We start from the raw sequence: 21326 nt of genomic DNA, 5'->3' as shown, positions 1-21326 counted from the left end.
CAAGACAGTATCTTGTTCCGACATTGTAGAGCCAAATCAGTTCAGGTGCAGAAGAAAGACGGAATCCAGTCTTTCTAACCTCCTCATTTGTAATTATCTGTGATATTGATTGTTTTGCAAACAGCAGCTCATACATTAGTTATATGGCATTTTACAAGTGACAAGTGCTCACACACCCCCACATACTTGCCAATGAAATAAATATTTGTTAAGGCTGTATTAGAGACCTTATACTTCCAGGTGCTTCTTGGGCCAACATGTATACAGTCATATAAACACAGAATGGGACTTACAGCCACAAACAGCCTGTTTTTACACTTAACTCGCAATGCACGCTTCAGTAAGTCTCTTGGCATGGGACAGAAATGCTCTACCCGTCATGGCCGAGTCCAAGGTCAGACCTGCTAAAAATGTAGTTCTCCTCTCTTTCCATTTCCTATTGGAAAACAAAGCTTGTGATGCGAGAAGAGCTCCCAGGTAGCACCCAGACCAGACAGACAAAATCTATCAAGTGCTCTATTTTAAGCACCTACTTTGATTTCCCAGTAAGACTGCTTATTACAAGGCATTTCTTTGCCGTACTTACGTATGCTGAACAAATGCATTGAGAGGGATTTGGCTTTATGATACCCAAAAGGTTATTAAAATAAAGATTTTAAGTGTACTTGAGCCTTCCCTTCTCCAGCTTAACAACTTAGCATTACTTCGACGCTGTGAGAAGACATGCTGTTCTAACTTCAGCTCAGTGAGGTGTAGTAGCTGTCACTCCTCAGCGGCTCACCTCTACCCTTCACACCTGCCATCATCAAACTGTATCTATAACTGCCCCCTAAAAGACTTCAGTCCAATCAAGTGGGGTTTAAAAAAACAATCTACACCATCAAAGAGCATAAAGCCCACAGACTTTTTTTTTTTTTTTTTTTTAATGGAGCTGAATAACGGAACACTACATGTGCAGTTATGCCAGTATACCTGAGGGGGCAATAATGTCTTGCTGGGAAGCTTGTAAGAAGCAGCTAGCAGCAGGAACTTGTTAACCTGGTTCACCTATGGTCAGAGCAGTATGTCTGACTACAGCAGATGATTTTAGGTTTCAGTGATACATAGCCTGCCAGAAGCACAGGGCACTAAGAGTGCATTTGTGATGCCATGGTATAGCTGCTGAAAGTACCCATTTTGCTACCATTGCTCTTACAATGCCAGAAACTAATCCTTACATCTTGTAATGATTTTCTTATTTAATAGACTATCTCCTTTGTTTAGAGCTGTGAAAATAACTTCTGGTGTGTGTAGAGAGAAAGGAGTACAACAAGGTCCTTGAGACTAACAAGAAACCCTAGAAGAGAATGAATTTTTAATAAGATGAATAAAAATCATGAGGTGAAGCGAGTGAGTCGTTCCCTTCTAATATTTTATTGATCAGTTGACTATTTAGTTGGCATGTGGAAGGCTCTTGGTCAAATGCCCTCATGACCAACATTGGGGAGGAATCTAGACCACTGTGATCACTTCACAGGAGGATGCTGTACCATATTACAAGAGCTCTGGGGTAGTCTTTCCATTCTCCACCCCTTGGCTGCAATTGTTTCAATCAATATTTAAGTGCTTTGAAAAGAGCAGAACTTTTCAATCAGGGACATTAAGTTACATAAGATAATTCATATATTTATTTCAGATATTGGACATGTATTGGCAGTGAAGAACTCTTGAGGCCAAATCTCTGCTCTCAGTCAGGCAAAGGGTCTCAGTCTTGCACTATCAGCATACAGGCAGATACGCTGCCTTTTGGTCAACTGGCCAACAGCCTGCTTACTGCATTTCCCGTGATTTGCCCATCCTACCACTGTCCATTCCTGAAGCCAGGATAAAAATATGAAACTTGTTGACATTGAAATATCTGGGATTTATTCTTCAGCTTTAACCTTCTCAATGCTGTTAATCGTATTCAAACAAAATTTATGAATAGCTTGCTTTTGTTAACCAGAAAACACTGCTCCAGTTACTCTATGCTGAAAGAAATCCACCATGCCCCTGCCCTACTTCTAAGGCCCACTCTATTTCCAAAGAAAGATACTTTTAAACATAAATAATGAAGTTCAAAGGCAGCTTTTTTGATATGAACAATCCTTATGAATGGCATCCATTCTATACAACAATAAGCTTTATATTTGGAAAATAACTGCTTGCAGTAGCAGGTTCTTTTACTTTATAAACACTGTGTTTTGAATGAAAGGACTGATTTTTGTACTCTTAATACTCTGAATTGGAAAGACAAGAATTACATCCATATTTCTGAAACACTTAGAGCAAAATACTCAGTCTCCACACTATTTCTGATGCATTTTTGTACATGCACCTCTTGCCTATATTTGGACTTCTTCTCACCTCCCTTTCCCTCTTCTGCCTCCATCAAAGACCATCCATCATTTTTTATTTAATAATAGGAGTACACCAGGAAAGGTTCTGCTCCTCTCAAGTCAGAGACCTCCTGACTTACCTGGCAGATAGCAAAGATGACACTCCTTTCAAAGATCACGCGATCACTTAATAGGAAATTAACATTTCAATCAGAGTTAATGACACTAGCTTACCAGGGATGTGCGAGCTATTGCTTGCACAACAGCGCTGAAGACTTTCTGGGGCAGACGGAGGAGGGTGGTCCCACTGTCTACTATTGCTTTATCAGCATTATACTAGGAAAGGGGAAAAAGGAGATAAATTACACACTGTAGTTAATGTAATGCAGATTAAACTGTTTCATAGCGATTACAAGGCTGTTCCTTTTTGGTAGCTGTCTTCACAAAACTGTACATCATACTTTTCAGCAGCTCTCTTGAGTTGATAGCTTGGATTCAAATGAAGCTTGAGAGCAAAAACAACATAAGGACAGCCTAGACACAAGAGTGAGTTTATCTGCACTGCTCAAGAAATTACTGCATGTCACCACAGCTGTTGCAAGTGTCCAAAGTGTTCTAGAAAGAAGTATAGCACAGCCTCTCTCAGAGATGTACACTAATCCACTTTACCTCTCATATGCCTTGGGCACAAAGCACTCTCATGGTTAGTTCAGGCACAGGGTAAGCACACTGATGTGGCTTACATACATGTCTATGCCCTGAATTGTGGTCTCAGCTATAATGAAAACAACTCACTCTAATTTAAACATAATACAGCAGCTTGTTTTTAATAACTAGTGTTTCTACCTTGAGAATAGTCAGGGAACATAAGTCCTCATTACATGTCAGGTTTGGTTCTAGCTCAAGAGTACATCTTGTCTCTTTGGAAAACCATGAAAACACAGGCAAAAGCAACTACAAAGAAACTGGAAAATTTCAATCCTGCTGCTCCAAAGTCTGCACAAAAAACACCCCTCAGTATAAAAGTCTCTTCATTATTAAAACCCGAATCCTCAGACTGAGATACTTCATCAAACTTCAGATACACTAAAAACAAAGAATAAATATTTTAAGAGGTACATATTGTTTTATGAACCCTTAAAAAACTTAATTAAGTTAATTGTAAAAAGAAAAGGCAAGCAGCAGTGGCAGCTATTTGTATTAACTACTTTTGTTACCAGGTTAGGCAGCAGGATCAATATAACCAAACAATTACATGTTTATGGCAAAATCAAAATACAAAAGCAAACAGACAGCATAAACTTTTTAGGAAGAGGTCAAAGAGAAAGTGAATTCAAAATACATTGGTTTAGATATTATCAAGTCACATGCACTATCTTCAGTGCAGTGATAAAATAAAACCCCACAAAAACTGACTGACTTTCTTTTTGAAAGAAGAGGTGTTATAGGCTGCCAAGCAGCACCGAAAGAAAAGCAAACAGGAAAAGCACTGATATGCACCACCTGCCGTTTATCCCACACTCAGAAACATTTCTGACGAGGGGAGAAAAATATTATGGCATTGTGGAATCCATTTTAACATATTTACAATACAAATATGCAATCACCAAGATCACCACCTCAGGAAAAAAGTAGGTAGAAGCACAGCCAAAAAGGGCCAACCACTAACATAAAAAAACAAAAAACCATGCAGAACTCCTGCCTTATAGATTTCCATGCTGTGTACAGTGTACTTTCAGTGTGCAGTAACTTCTCGCCTTCCCAGTCTTGCTGGTTAATATTTAACAGAGCACCCTAGGCAGTGTGCACCAGTGGCAGCTTTGTGCTTCCTCGGCCCTGCTCTGCCAGGGTCCTGGCCAAAGCTGCAGTGTTATTCTGGCCCTATCCCCAGATCTGAAGTGCAGGGGACTGTTTTTCCCTTGCCAGGAAAGGAGTAGTCTCTGTTGACTATTACAAAAATGTTCCATTTCCTAGAAAACAATTAGGAGAAGACAGGGCACATAGTTCATCACCCCACAAAAAGAATTATGCATCCGTGGCAAGCCCTTAACTAGCTAACTTTTCATCAGACTAGCCTTAATTTACTACTCTTCCCCTAAACTTTTGTTGGGAAATATCCTTAAATAAAGAAAGGAATGATGCTTTCTGTACCAGTGATGTGCATACTATGTTAATACATCCAAGGTGAAAGCAAACCATAGCTTAGAAAGAGTGACAATAACAGGAAATTTTCATAACCCTGATACATTTTTAAGTGAGTTGTTTTTTGGAAACAGCATGTATTAAACCATCAGCACAAGGACTCCTCTTCAAAATATGTTGATGGTTTTTTAAGGTAGGAAAGAAAAGCAAACATATTTATGTTAGAAACCCAGCAGTTCTGCATTCCTAACAATATAATAGAGAGGCATTTAAATAGACCTTGGTCTGCTTATTAAGTTGGAGGTGATATGATCAATTTAAAATATTTTATATGGAAATATGAATTTCATATTTGTATGGAAATATATTTATGCATATAAATGCATTTTATCATTAATTTCACTTAATTTGTAAGAACTATTAAAACTTTAGAATGATCATATTCCACTTATTTCCAACTAAGAGAACAAGCACAAGATAAAATTAAGATGTCTAATGAAAACAGGGCATGAAAATTATAGAACACAAACAGCAACAAGCAACAGCAAGAAACAAATGAAACACACACATATACATATCCAGAAAAACAAAACAACTTTGGAGCAAAAATTCCACCAACACAGTCTTATTAAAATGATTCAGTGACAGCAAAACATTATTCCTAATATGAACAGGAAACATATACATGAGGGAAAATAACTGGTAAGGCTGAAGTGAGCAAAATATGGGTTTGGGGTTCTATGACCATGGGACCTTGTTTGAGGATCAGTGTCTGCTTGGGAGGGACAGGATACACTCTAGTGGAGAAAAGACATTTTTGCTAGTAGGGTGGCTAACCTTGTTAGGACGGCTTTAAGCTAAGAAGGAGGAAGAGGGTAACCAGTAGCCCCATGAAGGAGTAAGTGATGCACAGGGCTGCTGAACAACGGGCATGGAGTGATATAATCGGGAGGGATCACAAAATCGATGATAGGGGGCTTGAGAGGGGTCACCTCCAGCACTTGCAGGCTAACAAGGAAATGCCTACAAGGCAGCATTATGGAGAAACCCCCAAATACTTTCCAGGAACTAAACATGCTGCAGTGCCCCTTGTAAGTGCCTATACATCAACGCATGCAGTATGGGCAATAAACAAAACGAGTAAGGGAGTTGCACGTGTCTGCAGGGCAATGAATATATGGCATCACTGAGACATGGTGGGATGGCTCCCATGACTGGAGTGTAATGGAAGGATACAGGCTCTTTAGGAAGGACAGGCAGGGGAGATGAGGAGGGGGCATCAATTGCCCTCCATGCCAATGAGCAGCTGGAGTGCATGGAGCTCTGCCTGGGGATGGGCGAGGAGCTGACAGAGAGCTTGTGGGTCAGGATTAAAGGGAGGGCAGGGACAGGGGACATTATAGTGGGGGTCTACTACATGGCACCTGACCAGGAAGAACAAGTGGATGAGGCCCTCTACAGACAGATAGGAGCAGTCTCACATTCATAAGCCCTGGTCTTCATGGGGAACTTCAACCATCCCGATATATGTTGGGGGTACAAAGATAAAAAGGAAGCATGGGACGAGATGTTTTGGGAAGCTTCCATGGGAAGCCAACCACCATAATGAATTATGTGCTTAGATACCTCCACAGGGCTCATTCCAAAATCTTCCCTTTTCTTTGTTTGACCAGAACTGTTTTTAAATGCTTTGGTTTGATTTTACTGCATAACAGGAAACCTGTAGTTGTTTAAAGACAGTTGTCTCCTTGAATCAATGCACAACCTTCAGTGTTTAGATACAACTGAAACAAGTCAAGGGGCTGAGCAAACTGCAGCAGCTATATTTTCAGTGGATTGTTCACTTAATGATCATAGATTGGTCCCTAGTTTACTGAAAATACTATCCACAACTCTGAAGTCCTCTGAAGCAATTTTAGCATGTATACATTATATTTCACATGGCTTGTTCATTTCTTTTCAAAGTTACTATACAGACTTAATTCTAAGAGGAGACTGAAATATACATCTGCCTGCAAGGACAAAAATGATCAATTAGGTGCTTTTCTTAAATAAATCTGTTTTATATAGACAGAAACAATCTATTGCAAATACCTCTCTGCAGTCCAGTTCCAGATTCTGTCCTCCAACCTCCAGCTTGAGAATTTCAACCTGATAATACCACTCCTCTTTGATAGGTGTGTACCATATATCACCCCTGTAGAGACTTGGTTCAATGCCACCTAGAACCTGAGGGAAAAGAGGAAAGAATTCACATGCTTTAAAATCTTGGATGTTTAGTTCTGGGGCAAGTACAGGTAAAAAGGGGAACGTTTCATTGTGATAGCACATCAAAATCTTAATTTAGCACAATTTCTGTGGATTTTGCTAACAAATTCTTTACCAATCACAGAACAGTTTGAAACAACTAGAAATTAAGAAGATTTTGCTTCAGTAAACCACTGTTCCAATGCTGGGCCAAATTTCCAGCATCTTCTGCAAACTCTCACAGATTTTCTCATGAAAGCTCTAGTGTTTCAAATCAAAACCATATCTTTGGTGGTTTGAGTTAGGCAATGTATGAAACCAGGACAGAATTGGAAACTTGCACATCATAAATTCACTTTATCAGGTCAAAACAGCCTTAATGCTGCTTATCAACATTTCATTTTTCATATGCACAGGCAAAATGAAATGTGACCATCATGTTGTGGCTACCACAATTAGCTTCTGTCAGGACTTTCATTGAAGCTCTCTGGGAGCATACCAGACCATCAAACTTTGAACTGAACTAACATAAGAAAGTTCTCTCTTGGGCTTCATCTATCTCAAATGTATTAACATTTACAACAGTATGTGAATTTACAGCAAAATAACTATTAGTGATTAATTCCTTTGCTGATATGTTTATTTCAGCATAATTCATGAAGAGTTATTCCAAATAATGATCTCACATAAATAATAGCCAATTCCTGGAACCACTAAAATGGGTGGAAAGACTTCCCTGATTAATAACAAGAGAAAGATCTGGTCCTCAGTTTTTTCCTTTGCTGTGTTGTCTACAAAAAAAGACAAACAGCCTTGATTCCTCTCCCCCTTTTCACATCATATAAAAAAGTACTATGCATTTTGATAAATTTGAACAAGCTTAGTAGTTGGGTAAGGGAAACACAATAGGTAAGGAGGTGCGCCATGAAATTTATTTTTTCTTTATTGAAACGAAACTCCAAATGCCGAAGTTTACTCAAACTTGAGAGAGAAAAAAAGAATGGGGAATGAAAACAGACACTTTAAATTTTGCCTAAACGCTTAACTTTGCCTTAAAAAAATGTAAAACATTTCATATATTTAACTACTAAATTTGGAAGAAATAAGATAGTCATAGAAAGAGGGAGAGAGTTTAACAAAAATACATCTTCCCTCTCAGATTGACAGATACCCACAAGACTACCTCCGTTGGTACCACTTCCAGAAACAGGCAGTCCAGCACCACACATCTGCAAGGAGAAAATGTTGGGGATTTTTGCCTGCCTCACAAGAGAATCAAAGAACGTCTCCACAGAACTTGAAGGCTTGAAGGTGAAGAGAAAAATAAAAAAATTAAAAAAATTGCAGAAGTATTCATTATAAAGTTTCCTTGGAGAAATGAGCAAGTCATTCAAATAAGACTACTTTTAGCAAGTAAATTGAATTTCTGACAACCAAATGATGAAAATCCTATATAATAAGTCATTATAAAAACAACACCTGTCATTTCTCTTCTGTTATTCTTAAAGGCATTTTTACTCTTGACCATTGTCATAGAAATCCCTAAAGCATGAGAGTATTTTTGAACTGCAGTTTTCAAATTCAAATACTAGTTTTAGTTTTCAGGCAGAAACTCTCAATGATACTTTCTGCTTGGAAGACGCTTTGGGTTATTAGAAGAGTCAAATATGACATGCCCTTCCCACCTCCCATGCTTAGTTTTTAAACACAGTTTAATTCTAATGAATTTTGAATTCAATGCTCTTATTTCCTCTTCTTTCTTTTAAAGAACTTTCTGTCTAAGTTCAACTGATTACTGGCTAACAGGTTATTTCCTACACTGTATACCATGCCTACCTTTGCATTTATTGGAGTATTGCAATTTCACTGTAATTCAGATTTCTGTGTGGGTACTTCTGATGAGAGGCAGGGCCACTGGTTAGTTTGCAAGGTGCCAAGTGCTCTTACTACACAGAGCATAGAGCAGCCTCAGAAGCTAACATTTAAGTATTTGGAAGAAGGGAAAAATAAATACCCTGAATGCACTATTTGCCCAAAGCAGAGTCTGAGAAGCAGCTCCTCCCTGTCTGTCTGTTGACAGAGCATGACAGCAACTAAGGCAGAAGTCAATACAATGATCACACAGCTCTTGAATAAAGCTTTTTAATTCCAGAGTTGGCAGACAGTATTGAATCATTTGTTCTAAATGGATACATCTTGGTTTGTGAATTTCTCAGACAGTTCTGTGTAGGTTGGAAGCTATGACTATGTAGCATTACAATCACGTTTTCAGTTTTAGATTATAGGCTTACAAATTTTAATCTATAATTTTTAGGTTCTAATTTAAATTTCTACCTGAATTTCTTACCTCCATAAGAACAGGATGTGTTTGGTTTTATGTTCATAAAAACAAGGTAGCTAATATTTGTTCTGAAATTACCCACATATGCCCTCCATCTCAACCTTTACTTGATGAATGGAGAATGTCTTAGAACAAGCTGCCAAGGGCTTTGCCAAGAAAGTTCATCAGTCCATTGACAAGTCTTGAAGGACATTATTAGAGCCCTAATAAATGCTTTCCACACATATACCAGAAGCCTTATAACCTTTACTCCCATCCTTTGGTACTACAAGCTCTGTAAAAGCTTATTCATTCCAGATGAGCTAAAATTGAAGCCTTTATCACCAGAAAAGACTAAATCCTCATATGAGACTGCGGTACCATCACAACCCAATTTGTTCTCTCTGGAATTTAACAAATGCAAAATATCCTTAGGAATGAGTGGTTGGAAGGGAGGAACTTTGTGCTGACAGATCACCTACCCTCTATACTTTAATATTTAGATTTCTATTTATCATCATTGCGAAAGATAAAAGCAGGAGAAAGGATCATTTACCTTGGCTAAGGTGTCATAGGCAAGACCAAGAATCCCATGCCATTGAACCCCTGGTAAGAAGAAATTCTCCGATTCAAGAATGGTTGCAATATTGATGGTGTAGCTGCCATCAATTCCTTTAGGGATAGTAATGACATCTGTACCCAGCACTCCAGTCCAGCTTCCTTGACTGTACTTAACTGTGACATCGATCCCTTGAGATTTGTATGTGCTTGACCTTTAAAAGGATAAGATATACTTATGCATGAGCTGTTTATTTACAATGCAAGACAACAAAATACCATCCAATATTATTTTTTCCCAGAGAGGAAAAATAGTGAAGTCTGCAAAGTTGATCACATATCCTTACAGAACAGGGTCATATTGTAAAAGCAGTACCATGTGATAATAATAATAATAAAAAACCTTGAGCTCCTGTTTTTTATCCTGAAGCCATCAATGACTCAGTTTTTCACAATGTGTTTTTTTGTTTTTGTTTTTAATCTAAGATATTATGCCATCCAGTGCAATGTGTCCCTGACTCAGACTGGTCCATCACAATAGGAGCAATACTCTTTAACTAGGGATGGAACATATTAAGTGGTGCTAGGAAATAAAAAGCTGCTGAATTCAAACCCAATATTGAAAAGCCAAGCTAACTGAATAGCTGTAGACTACTACCTCATTAATAGTATTAAAATTCCATTTTGGGTAAAATAGAATATTACGGTGAGCAATAGCAGTAAGACACAGGTTGTCTAAATTTGCAGTCTGGCCTGCCTATAAGGAAGTAAGTGGATTTGGATATAACTAACAAATGATTCACTAACTTATAGGAGGAAAGGAAGGAGTTCCTTCTAGACAAAGATAGCAAAAGCAAAGGAGCAAAGAAAAAGAATCCTGTTTAGAAGGTTTAACAAAAGCATTATAGAAAACACCATGAGATTTTTTCATTTTAAAATTCTATAGTATAAACACAGCCATCACCTTCCATCTGCATCACTGCCATAGAGCTACAGAAGTCCTAGATCCCTTACAATCTATTTTGGTCCCATTCTTTGGCATGCAGTTTCTCCTTCTAGAGAGACAAATGACCATGCTTGCTTCATCTGAACAGACTTTTAGCTTGACAGACTTTTTAAAAGTAAATTTTAAAAAAGTACATGTGTGTAACACAATAGAAAGTGCAGGTGATTTATCAAGTGCAGACAGCTTTATCCACCCAGCTTTAATCTAGCAGCTGCTCCGACAGAAGCAGCCGTGAAGCTGTGAAGTCTGTGGCCGGAGCGCAGGAGATGGGAGCTTGCTGACAAGAGCCGACTCGGAGCCCGCTCATCCACAGATAGCTTCACAGCCACCCCTACCTGAGCTAGCCAGAAGAAAGCTGGTTTGATTTTGCCTGCTATGGGGAACACTCTTCAGATGGCTACATGGACTACTCCTAACCTGTTTGAGCACACATCTCATCTTGTGGAGCGATTTGACCGTATGGACCATGCAAGTGATTCTCTTCCTATCTAAGGGAGAAGGGAGAAGGAGTAAGAGGCCAGACTCTAAACCCGACTAGTTCTTGATACTCCCAATGCCTAGCCCTTCAAGGGTCTTCAGGACCCAGTGTCTTGTAACATCCAAGACAGCAGAAATAAATCAGGCAATAGGCCATGCTGATTATACATCAAAATGCACAAATGTACCTGAGATTCTGGTACTTACTGCCTGTATCCGGTCACTGTTACTGCTGTTTTAACTTTATATGTAATTTTGCATTTCTGCGACATTTAGACAAAGGGACGTCTCTGCTCAGTCATGGTCTTCAGAGCACCACTGTGATACCAGAAGTACATTTTATAAATCAAAAAAGAGTCCAAACAACTAGTGACATAAAAGAAACCAAAGGAATAGAAAAAGGAAGGAAAAATACAGGGCTGTTCATGTAGAAAAGTGTATGGCTGTGCAACTGAAGAGGAATCATCTAAAACTGGAGAGAAAGGTAAGTACCAGGAGAACATCTGCAAATACAGACTGTACATATGACCAGCAACAGTAGGAGCACATAAGTCTTCTTCCCTCAGGTAGGAGGCAAGAAGAATCACTCATGGATTGCACTCTGGAACAGGATACAGAAAGACTGGGATCATGTATTGCTGGTGAACTTTTCTGTGGAAAGGCAGGACAAGTCACTTCCTCTGTGCCTCCCTACCTGTAGAAATGGGTATGAGGATGCTCATCTCACTTGTAAAGCACACAAATGTCATATTGGAGAGGAGGCCTTATTATTTACTTCAAGGAGCAAAATTCCTACTGTCCTAGGGAGGGATCTCATGCAGTCCTTGTGGCAGTAATTGTATTCTGTTCTGCAAAAACATTTCCTGCTCCATCTTATTGACTGTAATCAGCCCATGTTTTTCCATCTCACTGCTCCAAAAGAAGGGAACGTCTTTAGAGGTCAAAATGAGAGAGTTGTTTTAATTTACAGGCAGAGTGTTTTGAGACAAACACACGACATAAGAAATTCCAAACAAACCATTTTGGCTATGATACAAATATAAAAAATTCAACTCTTCCAGTAGGACAGAGTGTACCTTTGCCAGAGGAAAGGAAAAAGGTCTATTAGATGATAGTGCTGTGGTACCACCACTTCCTTCTCCCTCTCCTTAGCAGTTATCATCTTCTTTCCAAAGCAGCAAACAGAAAAATGGTTCTCAGACCTTGAATAGCTCTCCAGCCTTATCTGAGAAAACTAGCAAGGAGTTGATTTCCTCGTGCAGAGTTGCTCGTCATTTCCAGCCTATATCACTGGACAAAACATAGCCAAAATATTATTTCTGATGTCATTCTATATTTGAAGGATGCTTGACAAGGCAACAGCAAAACCACTAGGCAGAAAGCCCTGCTTAACACTGACCTCACCAGACATGCAACTCCTTCTTCATTCCATGCTCTCCCATTGCCAGTCTGCAATAAACCAGGACTTCAGGTTTTCTTGTTTACCCACTCACTTTTTCCTAAGCACCCAATCAACATCTCTACAGACAGCAATGGAAAAGAATGGATGGAAAGAAGCAAAGGACCAAAAAATCTGAACAGAAATTTTGATCCCCTCTCTAGTGATACGTGGCACAAAACAAGTGATTTAGGGCCAATGACTTTAAGGCAAAGCAAAAGTGAAAACCCAACAACCAACCTAGTTGTCTAAAGAATATTTCACAACCTAAATTACTGTTTTTTAACCAACAAGTCCCATCTAATTTGTAGGGGTTCTGGAACAAGTTTATAATTTACCCCAAACCATAAAACTTACAGCATACACAACCAAACGCACAGGATCATGCTACAAAGCAGAAACTTTGTTTTGCTAAATGGTATGTACTTTATTGTATTATCTCAATTTATTGCTCATGATTTTCTTACCCCCCCTACCTCATCAAATGATCATCTCTCGAGTACTTTGCTCTTGAAACTTCATACCGTGAGGCAGCAATACTCACACTGAAATAAGACTGGATACTATTACTAGATACTACTGCTGAATACTGACAGCCTGAGTATGTCACTCTTTCACATACCACGCCAACACTGATTTAGTTTCAAGTGTGAAAATCCCTTTATAAATTTAAGTAGCTCTTTTATCATAAGCAGCATATTCAACAAAATCTACTTATTATTTTGAACAGCATGAGAAACAAATACTGTGACTGCTTTTTTCAGTTTAGGAGGACAAATCAGGCTGTTGCCCAAAACCTTACATAACTTGGTGACTTATAAAACATGATCATCACAGCAGACTCAGAACTTTTCACAGCAGAATTTTGTAAGAGCCACTCAAAAACCAGTCATGAAAGAGTTCATGAGAATAGCTCTATTTATTTTGTACATAAAACGCCAGATAACTGAATAATGCAATTATATAATATCAAAATGTGACACATAACATGATTTAACAAATTAGTTCCAAAACTGCTCAAGGAGGGTTGTCCTGAAAAACACACATGCCATGTTCTTAGAGACTCTAAAACAAAGACAACAACTTTTCTACACACCCTCCCAATTTCAGTCCAAAAATAATCACGTTTAACTTTATATTTTGAGAATTTGAATAAAATTAAACTGAGATCTTGGCAATCAGGAAATTCAGACCCATCACTGTGTTTCTCCAACACAATATTAATATTCTAATAAGCACACATCTAACTCAGTCCCAGTAGTTTTATTAACTTAACAAATTACTAACCCTTCACTCCCCTTGTCTTCAATTTGCAGTTTATGACTTTGATATGGAAGTACTTCTTGATGATAAAGGGAAAAACTGCAGGAATAATTACCAGATGAGAGGTGACGTCTTTATTTAATTTTAAAGTGACCGAGATACCATGGAACAAAAGTGCACATAGACTATTTGTTTCACTTACACACAGATAAAGGTCACTCTTAGGTCATTTTTCAGATCTGGCTGATGTAATAGCAAGGCCCCCGCCTACCATCTGTGCAAAATTGTGACTACAGGGAAAAGACTGTCATAAGGCCAGTCTCAAGAAGAGAAAGCAGCAGGGCCCAAGGCACTATAGGCCCATTGGCTTCACCTCAGCTCAGGAAGAGCCACAGAAACCACCTCCTGCAATCCATTCCTAAGCACATGAAGGGCAAAAAAGTACAAAGGGATACTCAGTGAGCAATTTCACAGACATATCATGGCACTCTCAGGCACTGCATTAAGGAGCATAGCTGGCATTCCACACCTGGAATACTGTGGCCAGCTGTGGGAACCCAGTTCAACTGGGACAGAGAGAAACAGAAGAGGGACTGGCAGAGGGCTACCAAATAGGCCAGGGACCTCAAACACAGGAGCTGTGAGGAGTGGTTGCAGGGACCTGGGCCTGTTTTGTAAATGAGACTAAAAGGAGAATTCATAGCAGCTTACACTGACTTGAAAGACAGCTACTAAAATGACACAGACAACCTTCTTTGTCAAACAATCATGCAAGGGTTATCACTCCTTGAGTAACATTTTTTGAGGTTCAGTTTGGATATTAGGTAGTAATTTCCTCCCCTGGAGAGCGTGGCCCACCACTGAAACACACTGCCCAGAGTTCATGGATTCTCCACCCTCAGAGGCTTACAAGACTTGGCTGGACTCAGCCATGGCTGACCCAATCTAATGACAGCCCAGCACCAGTACTAGGTGACCTACAGAATTTTCTTCCAAACAGCATTTAAATGTCTCACTGATTTCAATAGGGCCAAGATGCCCCCCAGATGATATTTATGCTTAAACTATTTGAAATTAAAAAAGCATGATGTAGCCAGGTTCAAGCATGCTAATACCTGCACTTTATTCTGAACATACTCCCGTTCTCCATCAATCCAAACTAAACCAGGAACTGCTATTGCAATTGCTCTCTTCTATTATTACTTGAGTTTGAATCATTTGATAAAGCACCCTTAACTCTGCAGGGACTAATTTTCAAGGTTTCATTATTAATTTTGTACCAAAGTTCTGAAAACAGAATATACACAGAGAACACTGATAAGAGGCTGTAACCTTCAAGTGATTTCACAGCCTTTCTCAACACAGAGCGTCTGTTGCTGTTACTGTTTGTGACAGTGTGTGGTTCTTATGAGAGGCCTTGCCCTTCCAAAGTAACGTCACTGAAGAGAAAAGGGAGAAGGAAATACTTGTGCTTTTAATTCCTGACAAGTAAGTTTCCTTATAATTGTAGCCACTACCTATGGAAGGGGACAGCTGGCAAGCAAAATTCTGCACTAGTGCAGAAATAGCTCTCAGGTGCAAATTCTGGACTTTTCAGACCAATGTGAAGTATCTCCATTAACAGCTGAATATGTGACAGGAGGTAAGGCTATTGTACTAGGCAGCATGGAAATACTGACTTTGCCTCCATTACCAGTGCATCTTATCGGAAGAAAACAATACCCCATGTTAAAATACAAGAAGAGGTGATGTTCTCCTGCCTCCCTGTCCTCTAAGTAATTTAAACCATATTCTTCAGCTAAAGATAGACACTGTTTTGTAGAAATTTACCTGAAATAATTTAAACTAGAGACGGGCAGAAGGGAAGGAAGCAAGGAGGAAAAGTGATTCAGACAAAGCTGTGCTTGGCTGTGACTAATGTCAGCTCTTGCTAAACAGCAAATTTTGTGCATAACGGGCACCAAAATCTCCAAGTTGTATCTTATAAACAACCCAGTTCAGCACAGGGTCTGTCCCAACCACTGACTGACTGAGGCCCTTGCCCAAACTAAATAACAAATTAGTTTTTGACTAATCAAGTTTTGTGTTGGATGAAATGTTAAGTAGCAGATACAATTACCGTTTTTTTTTTTTTGTTTGTTTGTTTGTTTGTTTGTTTTGTTTTGTTTTGTTTAAGAAAAGGAAAATTTCTAATTCCTATTTCTAATTCCCATTTCTAATTCCTTCCAAGACTATTCGGATAAGAAATTGGCTGAAGTTGGTGTGATTTTAGAAACGGTTTTTACCCTGTGATCTTCTTCTTTTTTCCCCAGCTCTAATCAGTATTGGGCTCAGATCTCAGTCTTGCTGTTATCAGTGAGACCGTTTGTAGTATTAGTCTGGCCTCTGCATCAGGAAGAGCCAACCTTCTGGTTCAGGCAGCACAACACCCCACTGTCATGGGATGTCAGAGAAGCCCCATGAACTAACTGCCTGATCATCCTCTATGGCATGGAGGAGTCAGAATCTCAAAGACATCCTATCCCACCGAGGCGTGCAGAACAGGTACTTACAGCTCTGTATTGAAGTAGGAGGTGACATCAGGATCAGGCACACCTGCTACAGCAAAATTACTGCTTCCAGTGTCAACCAGAATATTTAACTGCCGAAACAGAAGAAAGGAGAGGTGTTTTTCATATTCAACTAAACAAACAAAAAAAATCATTAAAGTTTTTTTGTCTAAGCTACCTTTAGTTTAAAAATGAAGATGACAGTTGTCCTGAAAAATAAATGCAAAATGTCACTTTTGGGAAAGACATGCTGCTGTGGCCCCTCTAGCCCCAGCTGATTATAATGAAATGCTTTAAAATAGTCAGGGTCACGGGAGGGGAATATCCGCCAAACCCATATTTATTCAGCAGATGAATTCATGACCATCTCAAATTCCTTTTTGGCCCAGTCCTTGTGTCTCAGCAACCTGCCTTGTCAGGGACACATGCTGTTTTTTGCCCTCTTTAAAGCACTGCTGCCTTAGGGCTGATGAGGTTTCTAGGTAGAGGGCTGAGTGCCAGTCTGAGTAGAAAGAAGCAGAAACATGAAACAGAAACATGAAGCTTAGAAAGCACTGGGAGAAGGTGCAACTCCTTCTGAGCAGTGGCAACCTATTACAGTCTTCACTGCCTGGGAACAGGAGGATGGCAGACTTACAGACACAGTGAAAAGCACTGATTGGAAGGCAGCCTAAGAGGGGGACCACTTGTTCAATTAATTGGGAGAATGACTGAGGCCAAAAATTGCCTGACAAAACCACACAGAAAAAAACGAGACCTTCCCTTTCCCCATTTGGCTCAGGTGACCAGTCAGGTTCACCACAGTTGTATGAACACTTGTGCTAGCATGAAGCAGGTCACAGCGTGGGAATGAGCTGAGATGCAGGATCACCTCTTTCAGCGACGTTGAAACTACAGCTTGGGAGTGTCATTAAATGACAATTTAAGTCAGTCACTACCAAAAGTGGTGGTCACGCTTTTTTCCTGCTCTTGGCTGGATGTTTCCCATGGCTTCTTGGCACAAGTACTAGTACCCATGTGGCTGTACTACAAATCAGATCAGGCTCCTTACCTACAGTTGCAAAAAACATTAGTAATCTGTCTTATCAGACAGCTACTTGAAAAGAGATGGGAGGAGCAGATACTAGAAAAGGGTGATTGCCCTTTTCAATTTGCTGGATTGTAAGAGAGAAAGATGGGGGAAATGAGCTTAAGTTGACAAAGGAAATGGAGAAACAGAATTGAGTTCAGAAAGGAGTGTAAAGACAGAGGATAAAGCACTTGGAGAAGATATGCTGAATTCTTTTTAATAGAAAATAAATAAATAAATAAATGAATAAATAAATTCTTTTAGACTGAGCACAGGCAAAAAAAAAAAGTGTGAGCTGATGTTTAAAAACATTTTTGGTTTGCTCATGGAGGGGGAGGAAGAAGCTTGCCCCTGTTTTACCTAGTAAATATAACATGGGACTGAGGACCTCTAAAAAAAACAACAAAAAACAAACAAACAAACAAAAAAGCCACAAAAACAACTAGTAATCTGTGGGACTCTCTTTTGAACTGCATGAACTCTGTCATTGGTATTCCCAATCCTAATCATGAAAAAATTTTAAGACTAAACATAAACAAAACCACAACTTCAGTCAAGTTATTTACTTGCCTCACTGCATCTCAGATTTTAGATTAAGTGAAAACAATACATTAAAATTTATTTTGCAAACAGACAAGCTAGACAGACTTTTAAAAAGAAAAGGACATATCCAAGTTCACCTGGCTCTAGGAGCTGAGGCTTTAAAGGAAACTAAGAACCTCTGAGACATGACTTGCAATAAAATCCAAAGTTTGCTTCCTACTTTGTTTCACCGAGATTAAAATCTAACATTCTGTCAAACACCTAACAAAGTAAGAACTGTTCTTTTTTTTTTTTTTTTCTTTTTCTTTTTTCCCTCTCTTTTTTTCCCTCTCTTGGATAGAAATTGTATTAAAAATAAATAACAAAGAGCAGCTACAATGTGTGCATCTATCAGGACCAACAAAAGTTGCCTCCAAGGAGTGCTGCAGGGCTTAAATTAATTAGCATTTCCAAGGCAGTCTGTGATGTTTGAGTAATGGGCGCTATACATCAACTGGATAAATAGATGTAGGTGTTACCCTAACTTCAGTAGTATGTATGACACTGTACATGGAGGAGGACTGGGGAAATAAAAAAAAATAAAAAATAATAAAAAAAGCCCAACCACTAACTATGACTTATATAAAAGATATTTTACCCCCACACCTTGAATAAAATGTTACTATCACAGAATTCAGAAATCACTGAAGAAAAGGGCAAGTTTACTGCCCACAGGATGGAGCAAATCAACATTTCCAAAAGAAAACTGGTATCTCCCCCCTCCAAAAAAAGGGGAAAACACAAAGGCAGCTAACCATGCAGGTCCCAGCCCACTCGGCCGCAGCCACGCTCACACGACAGATCGCTATTGAGGCTGACATTCCCGATCTGCATGTTTGCGCATAATGAGATGCAGGCGGCCAGGGTAGACACAGATTTATTGTGGCCCTCACAATAGAGCCAGTGATTAGCAGATCATTTTGGGGTGGGTATAACTGACTGGGCGCTCTTTCTCTGCCTGCGGCCCTTTGGGTCTGAATTTTCTTTAGTGCCTCCACGTCTCACTAAGATCCACTTTCATGTTGTCACTGCCGGAGCCTACTTTATTCTGTGCCAATTCTCTGCCAGTTTAACTGGGCTGCTGGGCAGCTTCCAGACCAGCTCTGGTAAGTCACGGGGTGACAGCTGGAGGCCTCGTGGTTCAGGGCTGCCTGCCCTGCCCCGTCTCCAGAGGTCAGCCCTGCCCAGTCCCCAGGAGATGGAGGTGAACGCGCAGCACGCTCGTTCCCCAGTCGCCGCACTTCACCACCCACTCAACGCCACCTCAATGCGTTGAGCTGGAGAGGGGTCATACTTCTCTGTACCTTCACCTTTCTGTAGCAGGAAGTTACTGATGTTGAGGGAGAGCCACCAGTGGTGGTAGCATCCTCTTCAACAGCCTCCTGGCAAAGCACCAGAGACCATGAACCATTGCTCTCCTCACTGGCAAAGCAGGTCCACTGGATTTATGACAGCCACCTCGAAAGAATCGTGTCCTGTCACTTAGAGCTGATTATTTAGTGATCGACGTGTTTTGTCAGAAAGTGTCAGGTGAAGTCAGGTTTGGCAAAAGCCAAGATCAGAGAGGCACATCTGAATGAGGCCATGAAGGAGAAATTGCCCAAAGGCTGCTGACTGATCATGTGCTAGTCGAAAGACTCCTTTCCTTTCACACTGTGAGGCACAAAAGGAAAGCCTACATGTTTGTTTTTTTTTTTTTTTTTTTTTTGGTCATTTCCAAGTTCAATTTCAGATCTATACAGCAGATATAAAAGCCCTTTTCCACCCCAAAGGTCACTTTTACCACAGCTGTAGCATGTGAAACCTGCATCTCATACCATACTGGGAGATTATTTTGCTGGATGCATTTCCTGAACAGAAATAGTATGGTTATTAATGAGAGATTAAAAAAGATTCCTGGGTATAGAGTGACCATGACGGTAACAACCACCTCAGCCATGACAAAGTTACAGAGGAAATCTGGCACCCTATCTGTATGCCATTAAGTTGTGCTCAAATCAAAAGCTGTTTACTGAAAGTTGTGAACATTGAAATGCATTGACAGAGAAGCAGAAGTCTCCTTGGGCCATGCATCTTATATGTTGTTTTCTACTCCAATTGGTGGAGACACTGAAAAAATAAAACAGTTGTAATGATTCATTTCATCTGGTAGTCAAATACATTGTCAATACTTCAAGGATCCCTCAAGCTTTCCAGTATTTGATTTAGCATCAGCATCAAATAGCACTTACTGTATATTCTCCTGCTTCAATAATTTAACTTACTACTATGTCTTTAATTTTTTTATTCTTTCCACTGCTGAATATTGTTGTATTTTGATATCAGTAAAATTTTTCTATTGATCTATCATCTTTTTTCACTCAACAAAGCTTCTTCTGTCTGTGGTTCAGGTAACTGCCCTTCCTCTTACCACAAGTGATGTCAATGCAACGTCATCAACACTAGGCGTTATCTATCCCTACTTTAACTGCATCAGTGAGCAGTAATGTGCAGTTTGCAAAATGCACCATGTATTCAGAAAGTGACTTCCTTGTCCTCTAGCAGGGACAAACCTTACCTCTGTTCTGACCTACACCGTACTCAGACTCGGCGAAGTTTCTCTTTCCTGTTTTAGTCTGAGGTCAGACGTTTTTTGTAATGTTCATAAAAACATACAAAACCAATCCCACAGGCTGCAAGTGCATAATGTGTTTCTTTGAAGCAGCTCCCTGTGTGGCTTAGCATACACAGACTTTGCCTGGCGTGGAATCCCAGGGCTTGCATGCAGCCCTGTTGCGCTGTTGTTTTGATGTAATTCCCCAGGTAACCCACACTAAGACAGTGATAATCTTCATCCCCATTAAAAGAGGGGCCTGTGGAAAAATCCACTATAGTTTTTCGAGTTAATGGGCCTCATTCTTTTAGGTCAAGCAATGAAGATTCATCACTGAACAAAACGAACCAGACTGCAAAAATGCATTTGGATCTTCATCCCTGCTTCAGCTGATGCATGGGGGAATAAAGAACAGAATAAGATCTGCAGAGTTAGACCTGTAAATAATGAATCTCATTCAGTTGTATGTTTACTCTGGGGCTCAGTCAAAATCTTGATGTTAGGCAATTGATAGCTTCCATCACGTAAGCCAGCAGGTCCAATGAAGCTGGATGCGTAAGTGATCACAATGAAAACTACAAATGAACGTGCCTTCCCTGCGATTTTAACTTGACCCAATGCCCTCCCTTTCTATTCCCCTCTCTCCCTTCCCCAGTAAAGTGCGACCGTTCCACGCTAGTAACATTCATATGCCGTTCAAAATCTTGTCCTGCTGTGCTTTCTTG

The 21326-nt window shown here is 39.8% G+C and overlaps 1 protein-coding gene across 2 annotated transcripts in view; it reads right to left on the bottom strand.

The window, feature by feature from the left end:
• Positions 1–21326, bottom strand: part of BACE2 (beta-secretase 2) — a 52297-nt gene that overhangs the window by 14678 nt on the left and 16293 nt on the right. For both annotated transcript variants that reach the window (XM_040530074.1, XM_040530084.1), the window contains exons 2-6: positions 16361–16449; positions 9623–9839; positions 7922–8050; positions 6594–6728; positions 2592–2693 (exon numbers count right to left, since the gene is read on the bottom strand). In XM_040530074.1, coding sequence (XP_040386008.1) covers positions 2592–2693; positions 6594–6728; positions 7922–8050; positions 9623–9839; positions 16361–16449 — 672 coding nt within the window. The remainder of the gene's footprint in view (positions 1–2591; positions 2694–6593; positions 6729–7921; positions 8051–9622; positions 9840–16360; positions 16450–21326) is intronic.

Source organism: Cygnus olor, chromosome 1, assembly GCF_009769625.2.
Source record: "Cygnus olor isolate bCygOlo1 chromosome 1, bCygOlo1.pri.v2, whole genome shotgun sequence".
Classification (NCBI taxonomy): domain Eukaryota; kingdom Metazoa; phylum Chordata; class Aves; order Anseriformes; family Anatidae; genus Cygnus; species Cygnus olor.
Note: the sequence above shows the minus strand (reverse complement) of the source record. Positions and strands in the feature narration are given on the sequence as shown.